Here is a 13,284-nt window from a genome sequence, read left to right on the forward strand (position 1 = left end):
GAGCAAAATCAAGGCTCTGCCAAGGCATATAAAAAGAATTGTGTGTTTTTTTTCTTTTTAAAGATACAGTTGAGTATGATGGAATAAACTATCTTGAAGTAATGGGAGTATGTTGCTTATGTCTTTACAGGGGGATAGATTCATACTGCGAGGTTTTTTAATGATGACCATGAAGACAAATTGATCGATCCAATGTACCTTTCAGATACTTCTCGTCATGGGTAGGTAGTTGAAGAGAAATTCTTTTCAGAGCACATTTCTGCTATTTTGATTTTGATCCAGACTTCCATAAGAATATGCTCCCCAGAGAGTGGAAATGTGCATACATTGTGTGCGAGTAAGCCTGAATCCGATGACCGGGGAAATAATATATCTGTAAAGTGCTTATAGGAACATCGTTGGATCGATGTATTGAGCGCTATATAAGCACGGAATATTATTATTATAATAATTTATTTTAAAAAAAATTATCAATCAATTTTCGTCGTTACCATAGAACGCAACCTTTTTCACCAGGGTATTACCTAGTAAATATGTTTCCCCTAAAAGCAAATGAATTACATCCTTCAATCGTTTTAAAGTTTGCTTAGAGAAGTGGGTAGGTCTGGACAAATTGCAACCGAAATAGATGAACAAAGTGGATATACCTTCGCAATATGTTTCCACACCAAAAAATAAAATCGATTTCTTAAAAAATTGTTTTATACATGAACAGACATGACGGAGAGAAAAAAAGAGGGAAATAAATAGATAAAGAGACAGAGAGAAAGAGAGATAAACATACATAAGCCGACTGAGAGGAAGACAGAGAGAGAGAGAGAGAGAGAGAGAGGGGAGAGACACAGAGAGAGGGGGAGAGAGAGACACAGAGAGAGGCCAAGAGGCCGAGAGACACAGGTATAGAGAGACAGAGACAGACAAACAGAACAGACATAGATGAGAGAGGGAGACAAACAGACAGACAGACAGATATACAAAGACAGAGACAGAGACAGACAAACAGGGCAGACATAGAGGAGAGAGGAAGACAGACAGACAGACAAAGAGAGAGAAAGAAAGAGTGAATAGTGTGTTTTACTTTTTTCTGGTACGAAGTTTGGTTTTCTTAGTTCATTTTGGGCAGCATAGAATCATGAATCATGGATGCTTTTGTGTCTATTCTCTGCTACGTTCTTGTGAATAATTTTGTAACGTATGTATACTTCAAATAGATGAAGAGAAGAAGAAGAAGAAGAAAAAGGAAGAAAGAAAAAGAAAAAGAGGAGAAATTATGTGAAAATAAAAATAAACTTTGAAACTTTGAACTATGAAAAACAAATTGTATAAACTTTGTAAACAAAATACAATTTTCTTTTCATCGATTTTCATATAAGTTTTCTAAATGCATGTAGATAATCTTTTTATTGAACTTGAAGACAGGAAGAGGGAGAAAAGGCAGAAGTCATAATGTGAAATGTATAAACAAAAAATTTGGACTGTGAACAACTGAACGCAAAAATAAAATGAGAGTTTTAGGCCGGGAGCAGGCACAAAATAACTCCCCCCCCCCCCCCCCCCCCCAAAAAAAAAAAAAACGTTGGCTAATTAATGAAGACCACACTTTGCCTGGGAATCATGTGCTTCAATTATTGCAGTGGGGCGTTTCATGAAACAATTATTCGGTGGTTTTCACCGACAATTCAGTCAGCACTGACTAAATTTGACCAATCAGAGGCCTGGAAAATAGTCGGTGACAATAGAAATGTCGGTGAAAATAATATTAGTCGGTGAAAACCACCGACTAATTGCTTCATGAAACGCCCCCTAATCTCATTGCGTTAATAATAGTGGTACATTAAAGCAGACTTCCACGTGTAAACTAACTACGAAAATGGAAGAACTTGAGAAAAGTTCAAAGACAGGCTATGTGTCTTTAAGATCTTTCCGGGCCTCCTTAGAAACTAGAGCAGCTGCTCTTTATAATTATATTCATCCACGTTTGCACCTGTCATTTGAATGTTTGTTTTCTTTTAGCCAGATTGTATTTTAGTTATTAACTCACGATGTTATTGTTTTTATGTGTTTTTATCTCCATTTTGTTGTTAATAAGTTATTGTCGTCTTCCATATTCTGTATTTCTTTAATTTTACATTTCGAATTTTAAATTCAAATATATTTATATTGAAACGGACATAAATGAATCAAAACAAATCAATTCAATTTTTCAGATAAATGAATTAAATAGAATATATAATTTGTTAGCAGAATTTGTTTTGTTTGTATTCAATGAAACTGAGAGTCCCTTTCAGTAAAGAAATATATTTGACAGGAAATTCTACTTCTAATTCAACTTGAACTGTTGATGGACAGTTATTAAACGTCAATATTACAATTTCTCTTTAGTTTGACGGTCACACTAAAGAGAGATGGTACTATACTCATAGAAACGTCCTTTTTCAGAAAGACAGGAAGTCTGTTTAAATGATCTTTAAAAAGCACTTAATCTATTAAAAATTCAACCTCGTTTTTTTTATTCAATATGCCTTTCAATGATATTGGAATGAAGGACTCCCCATCTCATTTTCTTTATGGAAAGCCAGCCAACAACGGCATTAAATGGGTGCTACCATCTGAATGGTATTGTTGTAACGATTTTTTAATATATTTTCCTGTTGGTGAAATATCGTTTTCTTTTTAATTGGAGAGAAGTAAAATTACAAGTAAAAGATCGGCGTGTATTGCAACACGAATTCGAATTCTCCTCCTCTTCAGTAAAAGGGCGAACTATGGCCTAAATCTCTTTAATTATCTTGGCATTTACATTCAACTGAAGAGCCAGAGAAAGGTATCTTCCAGCATTTGATATTTTGTCATGTCTGTAAATCTTGATCTTTATCAGTATTGAAGTTGTGGTGTGGCGTTTTTTTAAAGTCTAATTTAACAGCTAGGTTTCTAACTTTTCTCTCTCTCTCTTGTTTTCTATTAATTTCCCCTCCCTTTCTCCTATCCATCCCTTCTTTCTGTCTTTCTGACTCACTCTCTCTCTCTCTCTCTCTCTCTCTCTCTCTCTCTTCCGCCCCTCCTTCCCCATACCCTTATACCAACCTTTCTCTCTTTCGCCCCTCTCTCCCCTTTCATCTCCCGCTCCCTTTTATTCCCTTTTCCACTCTTTTATCGTTCCAATTTGGCACCCTTTCATTCCTTCTTATCCCTTACATCTCCCCCTTATGCCCTATGTATTTTGCTTCATTCAACGTTCCTCTTCCATTTTGCAACCCCCTCTTTTTCCCCCACTCTGTTCCCCCATCTGGGCCCTGTTTCATAAAACTTGATACCAATAACAAGTTACAAGCTACTGTTATAAGCTACTGAAATCCTTGCTTCTGATTGGTTATCTGCAGATTTGTCACTGATATTAGTCATTTGCCATTGAAAAAAAAGCTTTGTGAAACGGGTCCCTGATATTTTCTTCGGCCCCTTCTCCCTTGTCTAGCCCCCATCCTCTCTCTCTCTCTCTCTCTCTCTCTCTCCGTCGATTATTTATATTACCTCCTCTCCTATTCTGCCCATCTCTTTTCTTTCTCTCTCTCTCTCTTTTAGATGCAATCATCCATTTCCACCCTCCCCTTTCTCTTCTATCTCTGCTAATTTTCATTTCCATCATCAACCCTCCCTCACCCCCCCCCCTCCATCTCGACCCCTCTCTTACTCTCTCTCTCTCTCTCCATCTCTCTTGGTGTTGATTTATTATGTTCCTTTATTTATCTCTCTCCATTTCTGCCCCTCTCTGTTGCAAACTTGCAATCGTCAATTCACATGTTTTACCTCTGCTCATCCTATACTCCTAATCTGTGTCTCCTTCATCCGCTTCCGATTACTCCCTCCCACTCTCTCTCTCTCTCTCTCTCTCTCTCTCTTTGTCTCTCTGTCCCTTCCTTCTCTTGTATCTCTATTTCTTTGTATCGCCTCTATCATTTCAGACGAGAAGTTGCTTCTTTTTTTATAACTGATTTTAATAAAGATGAAAATGAAATAGCGCTAGCCAACTCAATGCCTAAAGACTTCACATATTCTTTTCTCTTGATTACTTGATTATTGTGGGCCACTTTGAATTCAAATGATTTTTTAGAACTAATTTTTAGAACCAAACAAATGCTTTCTGTTTTTCCCAAGTGTAAAGAAACCTTATTATCAGTCATCCAATCGACACACGTAGACATCTTTTCACTGAGCTTTTCCTCAAGATAATTTGGATTAGGATTGCATTAAGTGGTACGCTGTCATCTGCGTACAATAATAGTTTACAGTTGTATACCTATACCCATTATCATTGATATAACTTGTAAATAGAATTGGGCATAAAATGCTTCCCTGAGGAACACCGCTTGTAGGCATTAGTTTCGAACGAATATATATCATGAATGGCCACTATTTGGTGTCTATTAGACAAGTAAGATCTGAACCACTCGTGACCAGCCTTGTTAAAAACCATTATTTGTAACTTTTTTAATAAGACGCCATGATTATCTGTATCAAAAGTTACTGTCCTCAAATAAACAATTTGTGTACAGACATCACAGTTGTAGGGATTTAAAAGCAAGACGTATATACTCTGTTTTGCTCAAATTCATTGTTTATTTGACTGTGCTAACCCTGCAGGGTATAGTAACATAAACAAGTCAGATCAAACTAAATTGAAAATTATACAGAACAAACTGGTGAGATTCATCAATCGTTCTGGTCCAAAAACTCATGCTGGCTACAGCGAACTTTCTAAAGCTGGTTTTCTTGAAGTCAACCAAAGATTAGCACAACTCGTATTGCATCACGTGCATAAAACATTTCACACTAGGTCGGATCATTATATGCGATCCAACTTCAATCTTGTTTAATACTGGCTTACATGACAATAATTAGCCTATTCATATTTAACTTACCAGAAAGAGTAGGAAGTATTGGAAATTACATTGCCATAAAACATTGGAATTTCCTTCGTGATGATATAAAGGAAATTGAAAACTTTGCTCATTTTAAGAGGAAACTACCTGGAATACCTATCACTTGAGAGTCAGAGGAGAGGAGCAAATGACATGTTATATGATTGAAATAGCCTGAATACAGAACACTTTTCTCTTCTCTGCCAGGTTCATACTTTTTAATTTTGTATATACTTATGTTTTTGTACGTTTTTGAAATTCAACATATTCATCCTTATTTTTCCTCTTCTTCCTCCTCCACCTCTTCCTCTTTTTCGTTTTCTCCTTCTTCTTTTTCTTCTTCTTCCTTCTTTTCTTCTTCTTATCCATTTTTTAATCTTTATCATTTCTATCATTATTATTTTAATGTTGTTATCATTATTATCATCATTATTATCTTTAATAAATTTTCTTAACTTATTAGTTTTGTACATGCATGTCGGGGACGCCACTGGAAATAAGCTCTCGAGCTTTCGTGGGTTATCCTGTTCATGCTGACTTAATTTGATCTAAAATTCCGATGTTGCATGCATATGTTGGAGGCTTGGCGAATAAAACCAATCAAATATCAATCAATCAAACAGCTTTCACTGATTCAGAAGTTAGCAATAGTCAATGATGCTCCATGATGCCAAGGACTCAACCTTCCCCATATGGAAATAAAATTGTGAATGACCTTACCATTGCTGAAAGTCGACCATCATCATCTATGACTAATAGTTGTCTCGCAGTCCAATTAGAACTACAGAAACACTGTATGGTGTTACGAATCAAATGAAACTAAAACCAATTAAGCAAATGGCATCGTTTTCGGGTGTCCTACAAAAGGAATCCACTGAGATATCGAAAGCCCATTATTAGTTGTGGACAACTCATTCGCATGTGTGAAGATGAAAATTCAAAGTGACCTCAAATGGAACCTCCATGTTTAAAAATTGTGTCGTAGGCCACTAGCAAAAGCCAAAATTTACATGATCTGTAGGCCTACACTCAGGAAATTTGGCCTACCAACCGTATCATCTCACAGTTTTCAAATCTTACATCAAATTCCTAGCTTTTATTCCATTGTCATTTTTTAAACACTTTTTTCTGTCATTTTATTTTACTTGTATCTGTTATTGTTCACTCTGTTTGTACTTACGGATTTCATTATTTTTAGAAATGTATTACATTACATTCAGTAACTATTCAGTCGTAATTAAAGGCAGTGCGAGAACTAGATACAAATATATTGAATAAACACGTTCGTGTGCAACATGAAGTACACAGCTTTTCTCAAGACTCACATCTTCCTTCAGATATTAAAATGCTAACTTTATTGGAGGAGCTTGCGCCTTTGAATGTTTTTTAAACAGATAAATGGCGCCTTACAAATGCTGTGAATCATCTATCATTAAGTTGCTTTTACATTGCATAATCGAGGTACAGTGCGCATGCGCCGTTCAATTTGTTGATATTTTCCATGGCACCGACAGCCGCAGCTCAGCCGCCGTTAGTAATGCCTTAATTTTAATGTCACTTTCTTTTGTATTGAATTATTTGATTTTCAATGAATTCGTGTAGCTAATCAGGAAAATATTTAAACATGAATTGCAGTCATCGTTTTACCTCGAAAGAATTCCCACGTATTTGATGATGGAACACGAAACCAATATATCTAGCTAGAGTTGTGTGCTGCTGCATGTGAAATTTGTTCAGCAGCCCGCGGTCCGTCGTAAGTTCAGTGGGCCAGTAGACCGGGGGGATCTTCGTCGCAGTTGCCGTTGGAGCATTGCCATCATGTCGCTCCGCACACGAATGAACGGTTTCACTGGTTGGGTAAATCTCCGGCTCAATAAATATGACATGCTCCTGAAAAATGTCCTCATGGATCTACTGGGTGGAACAAATATGAAGATGCTGTTACAAAGTGAGTACTTTTTGAATTGGCATGCCATGTGCAAGAGAGGTACGTGGACCTAGACTTTGACTTTTCAGTTTTGAGAACAAATAGATCGAACAAAATTGTCACAAAAGTAGGAGCTCTGTTTTCTGAAAAATAAATTTTTACATTAATATTTTGAAATTCATCAACAACAAAAAAGAATTGAGCAAGAAAAACCTAGACTAATTTCACCAAGAATTTCTTGATTTTTACTTAAATTTAAGGTGTAGACCTACGCTATAGTCTAGATCTAGTCTAGACTCTAACGTTAGACTCTACTAGACCTAGTAGAATCTAGTAGTACATGTAACTCCAGGAAGCTCCAACACCGGCGCCGGTGTAGGAGCTTCCTGGAGTTACATGTAAATGTACTAGTCTAGACTACATGCAAGCTTCAGAATGTCCACCTTTGCATTTGCCTTTGGCTTTAATCTTTTTCTATTTAGGCCTAATTTTACTTTTGTTTAAACTGATTGATATATGACAAGCACATAACGATTTAGGTAGAGTCGAGTACTTACCCATCTTAAGATGCATAGATTCTATTTGTAAAGTTTCGTCCTGTGTTTGTGATTTTCAGGTATGACGGGAATTGATAACAAAAAGCTTCAAAGCTTTGATGGTCTCACTCATCAGCAGAAGGCTACCAGAATGGAATGGATCGTCAAAGAACTCAAGGAAAAGTAAGTTGATGAACTAAAAGTAAAGGCACATAGCAGTGGTAGTGGGATCTCATGGGGAATTTGACACCATTCAGGTAATCAGGTGTTTACCCAATAACAGGTGTTGTCAGTCATCAGAATTAGCCTTCAGTTTTATGAAATACGAGCCTTTTGTAAAGTTCTGCATTTTCCACCAATCATCCAATATACATGTACATGTAAGGTAAAGTCATTATCTTACATTTTCCCCACCCGAAGACTGAGAGACTAGGAGGTATTTCTTGATGGGACTACAGGTTTTTAAAGAAATGAAATTATGAATTAAATGAATATTAAGTTATTGAAAACAAACAATAAATGTTGTCTCTTGCCAAACCTCTATAACAATAAAGTCACCTTATCAATCTTTTCTCTACAGTGAAGTGCTACCAGGTGACATATTTGTGGACTTCCGACTTTTTGCCATGAGGCACGCAGAACACGTGAGTCCAAATTATTGCAAGACTTAAAATGTTAATGTCATCATCCTACCAAATCGATTGATTTATACTTTTTCCCTGCAGATATTTGTGGACAGTCTTCTGAAATGGGGGACCCAAACATTTACTCCTGTGACTAGCTCTGGGCTTTTATTATCAAAGGTGCAGAATTAGTGTTAGGGTTTCAATTAGGGTCTAGGTTAAATATGTTCAGCGTTTATATGTAGCACCTTTCCAGCAACAATGGCCTTTGACAAGGCGTTATTCTATGTTATACAACGCCTACTAAGATTCTTGCAACCTCAATTCTTGATCACATGACATGCGCTAAAAGTACCATTGAACGGCATCATTCTCTAGCCGTGCAATTCCGTTTGATCCTTTGGCACCATTGCACTCTGACGTCACTAACGATGTACAAAGTATATTGTGAGCTAAGTCACGTCAGAGTACAATGGTGCGAAAGGATCAAACGAAATTGCACTCCGCGTCAAAATAAACATAAATCTTTGTACGCGTGGTGCATGGTATGCGCATGGTTTGCTGCCTGCTTAATAATGCGCACTCACTATCGGCAATTTCGTTAATTAAAAACAAACAAAACATCGCTGAGATTTAGGCCCAGAAAAACTGTTTTAAGCCCATTAACGTCCGAGGTGTTGTATAAAACAAATAGTGAATGGGCTTTATTCGTGCAATGGTACAAGATTTTGCATTCGGTGAAAGATGAGACGCTCCATTCAACTCGGCTGCGCCTCGTTGAATAAAGCATCTCTTTATCTTTCACCTCGTGCAAAATCTTGTACCATTGCACTCATGGCCATTCACTATTTGTATATTACTCTCCATCCTGTTGTTAAGTGCTTTACACTACAGATGTATGGTTATCCTGTTTGTCGGATTCAGGCTTGCCCGCACACAATGTGTGCAATGTGTGCACATTCTCCTCTCCATGGGGAGTATTTCAGCCATGCACCATTTCACAGACGCTCACAATGCTAAGCAAACAACATTAATGTTTGCATCATACCGGGTACCTTTTTAACACCTGGATGGGGAGTGGCAAATATAGATTAACGCCTTGCCAAAGGACGTTAGTGCCAGGCTGGGATTTGAACCCTGTACCTTGTGATCTACAGTCTGGGGATTTATACACTCTGGAGACCACAACACCTCTACTCAAGGTAATGTGTTGGGTCCAGGGTGGAAGATATTAGTCAGTGTAGGAAATTGACGTGGAGTAATTTTTGCAGGAGTTAGCGTCCTACAGCCCTTGATAAAATGTAATGTGTTTATATGTCAATCATTGCTTTCCACAGCCAGATCATGATACTTTGAGCAAAGGAGCAGCTAGTGTAAGATACATTGATTGTGATATCCCTCATTTTTACTTTGGTTGTTTCTTCAAAATTTCGGATATTTGAGGTTCCACTTCCATTTTCTGCAAATCTCTGGAGTAAAGGGCCCGAGATAACTTGGGCTTGAGTGTTTAAAATATGGGCTTTACAAATCAAATTGTATACAATTACAACGATAGGCACTGAGGTTTATAATACAGTGTAGGGCCTAGTAGTGTGCATGTAGCTAATTCTTTTAGCGTTCTTCATACTTCGGTGATCTTCTCAGGACAGGCCTTTTTCTGTATCAAGATGACATACTAATGATTTCATTTAGTACACATCAATCACTCTTAGGTTGCGTTCAAGCGCTTTTAGAAGTGAACCGTACCGTACGGTACCGTGTAGGTATGGTTTAACATTTCAAAATGGCTGATCGGAATACCTAGCAATCAATCACGCAAAAAGCTGAACAAGTAGAAATAAATTATTAGTTGAAAGAACCATAGAACTTCAAACGAAAGAAAAGCAATCCGTACCGTACCATATACACTGTAGACCGTGCTACTCTAATGGGTTGTTTTGCTAGCATTTGTGTGGGAAGTGTATACATCTCCAAGGTACCAATTCAATATGCTCTCAATTAATCTGTTCTGGTACAGTTAGCTGTAAGCCAGCTTGCGTTCAGGCGCTCATCGAGGTACGGTACGGTTCGCCTTGGCATGCTTTTAACCACCTTGGAAGATACGCCGTGGTACGCTTCTGGAGCGGTAAAGTACCAGTATGGTTCGCTTTAGAACTTGTTCAGGGGCCTCTGGCGCGGTACGGTTCTGTACGGTACAGGTATGGAACGCTTGAAAAGAGCGCCTGAACGAGGCCAGTGTGTTCCTTCTTTTGGGATTGTTTTATATGTGGACGTTCATTGAGGAGGTTGATGAATGAGATCATTACTCATCAGCTGATCTTTTATATTTTTACTCTTTCAATTTTTTGTTCTTCTTTGAAGTTCTTGGTTCTTTCAACTATTAATTTATTTTGACTTGTTTAGCTTTTTGCGTGATTGAGTGCTGGATATTCCGATAACTGGTGGCGTTGGTATTGTGAAGGGGTGTTAGGTTAATATTGAAAATTCACATTTTTAAAAACATTTTTATGAATAAATATGTGTTATGTTCATTATTGCATCAAATAAACCTGTAGCCATATTAAATTAATCCAGATGTTTCCAGCAATGAGGAGGCATATGTAAGATGTTATAAATTTGTTCATTTTCTCCTTTAAATCATTTCTTTACATTCATGAATCACACAGCTTTTGATATTATCTTATTCATTGTTTATCCAATGGTCCATACCTGTAGCTCATTTCTCTTTCATCCATCATTCATTTTTATCCACAGCAGGTCTTCTTCATACATTCCTGTTAACCAACCTTTGACCCCTTTTGCTCACCTTTGACCTTCTACAGTGTATATTCATTCTACATCATGTTCTCTATTTATACATAAAGGCAATGAAATCTAAAAGTTTCTTTTGCAGGCATTTAAATCAGGGGACAACTCGATTATGTCAGTACAGTAGTTTTCTATTTGTTCTACCCATGATACTCTTTCATGTAATTACTTCCAATCTTCATGTTCTCACTTTTTTTCTTGTTAGATTGATTGGGGAATATTAAAACAGATCTTATCATTTATAAGTGGTACACTTGTGGCAGCAGCAGAATGCATTAAAGGGAGGCCTTTTGCTGTAGATGGTTTATAATAGTATGTTCATGCTATCGGCTCACCTTTCACCCTTTAATTGTTATTGTACTTTTTTTCTGATTTATCCATGCTTTTTCTTTTCAAGTGTTGGATATAAACCATAGAAGTCTGTCATTCAAACAAATAAATCAGTCGCTTGTTTAACATTGATCATTATTTTGTAAGCGTGTTCGTAGAATTGCCCACGTGTATTTCAACTTTTACTTCTTGTGACTCATTCTGTGTGCCTTGTGTGATCGTTTGTGAGGTATTTGCCTCAACCATTTCTACGTATTCTTGTTTATACTGTGGCAGTAGGTTGTCAGTTCATGGGTTTATATTGTTTGTTTGATTACTAATTGACTGTTATTAGAAAACGTACTTACACTGTATGTTTGTAAGTAAGCAGCCAGGGTACTGACGGCTCTAAGTCCTCTCCAAGGGACTTGGTAATGAGGATTAATGTTTTATCAAAGGTCACTAGTGCATCAACTTGGGTTTGAACCCAGAACCTTGGGGTTACGAGATCACTGCTCTAAACCACTCATCCTTTGTGCCTCCTGGACCTACCATGTCCACGTACTTCAGATTGCAATTGTCTCACTCATTTAAAACGTATTACAGTAAGTTCTGATAAATATGATAGAATCTATCGATGATGTTAACCATGTGATTTGTTTGTTTGTTTAAACAAAAGCAATACTTAAATGCACATGAGTAACCTTCTAGGTTTATAGGTGTGTTTTCTCTTTATTTTTGTGATCATTTGATTTTCAATGCCATTAAATCATATCTAGAGAGAATCGTTTTCTGTCATTCTTCCTTTTTAAAAGTTTTCTTTTTCATCATATATACATGTGTATTTTGGTACAATTGTGAATATGCATATCTGAAAATGATTGTGTTGTTGTATTCAGCAGCCAGATAGGATCAATCAAGAGAGCATTGATGATAAAGAAGCAGCAGAAGTAAGATGTTCATTTTGAATCATTTACTTTATTTCTCTTTGTGATTATCTCATCAAGTTCATTTCAATCATTCAAACAGGTCCATGGTTCATCCCACTTTTCTTTTTATCCCATCTTATTTTCAGGAAAAGACTTATACATCATGATCACTCCATCTCATTTTTATTCCCTGGTGTTCCACTTTTCTGTTTCCATGGTATACTTCTTTTTCTGGATTATCTCATCTTTGTGTCTCTTAATGAAAGATGCAGTACTAGGTCTTTTGGATGGTGACGTTAAAGGTCGGTCCCCAGACGTAAATAATCATATCTAATTCATACACGTCTGTAAAAACCCAATTACACACACACACGCACACACACACACACACACGCCAGTCTCCCATGCAGACAACTCCATTGGAGCACTACACTGTCTACAAAATTACTTTAATGGGCATCATCTTGAGATCACATCATTGCAAATGCTTTCCCTTTTTTTTTTTTGGTTCTGGAGTGTTACTCTGGCAGTGGGAGCAGCAGGATACAATAGGGACTTTTAGATTTGCGTGGACTGATACGTGTGACGTCCATTCAAGGCAGTGCATTAAAAGGACGTCGATCGTAGCAATCCACGTTGTCGTTGTGCAAATCTAAAAGTCCCTAATAACGGAACAACTGCACCCTACTTCTACCCTAATCACACTCACCAGCATGCTCCATCTCGTGGTCAATAGTCGCTAGACTACTTTTATTTCTTTGTATCCACATATTCTGAGAAAAATTCCTTATCACTCTTTTCTTCTTCTTGTAAAGCAGCTATGAAGTGTTACACTGGTGGCAGCAGATTGATATGCCTGTTCAGAAGGTCTAAATCATCCACACCCTACTTCAAACCATGTTCAAACACTCTCTGGCAACCTTGTTAGTACTGAGTACTTGGTCCCCAGACAAATTTCTGAGTATTGGGTCATATACACACATGTTCATGTACATGGATCTCATTATTTTTCTTCACTGACATTTGTTTCTTATTGGACCATATTTGAAGCAGCCATTTTGAAGTGCGACACTGGCGGCAGCAGTTATGTTTACAAAGAAGTCAATACTCATTTGGCACATTTTATCTCACTGTTTCCACTTGCCTAACTGTAGTACTTTTCACTCATTTTTTTCCTTTTATGATCACATCTAGCAGCCATTTTGAAGTGTGACACTGGTGGCAGCAGTTATGTCT

The 13,284-nt window shown here is 37.3% G+C and overlaps 1 protein-coding gene across 3 annotated transcripts in view; it reads left to right on the forward strand.

The window, feature by feature from the left end:
- The first annotated feature begins 6,407 nt into the window (after positions 1-6,407).
- The window catches only part of LOC754486, a 34,704-nt gene continuing 27,827 nt past the window's right edge, over positions 6,408-13,284 (forward strand). For 2 of the 3 annotated variants that reach the window (XM_030989356.1, XM_030989357.1), the window contains exons 1-3: positions 6,408-6,864; positions 7,460-7,562; positions 7,960-8,023. In XM_030989356.1, the coding sequence (XP_030845216.1) occupies positions 6,735-6,864; positions 7,460-7,562; positions 7,960-8,023 (297 nt within the window). In that variant the 5' untranslated portion in view covers positions 6,408-6,734. The remainder of the gene's footprint in view (positions 6,865-7,459; positions 7,563-7,959; positions 8,024-13,284) is intronic. The other variant, XM_030989358.1, reaches the window with a different exon arrangement.

The sequence above is a fragment of the Strongylocentrotus purpuratus genome, unplaced genomic scaffold, assembly GCF_000002235.5.
Source record: "Strongylocentrotus purpuratus isolate Spur 01 unplaced genomic scaffold, Spur_5.0 spur5_scaffold_18, whole genome shotgun sequence".
Lineage (NCBI taxonomy): Eukaryota > Metazoa > Echinodermata > Echinoidea > Camarodonta > Strongylocentrotidae > Strongylocentrotus > Strongylocentrotus purpuratus.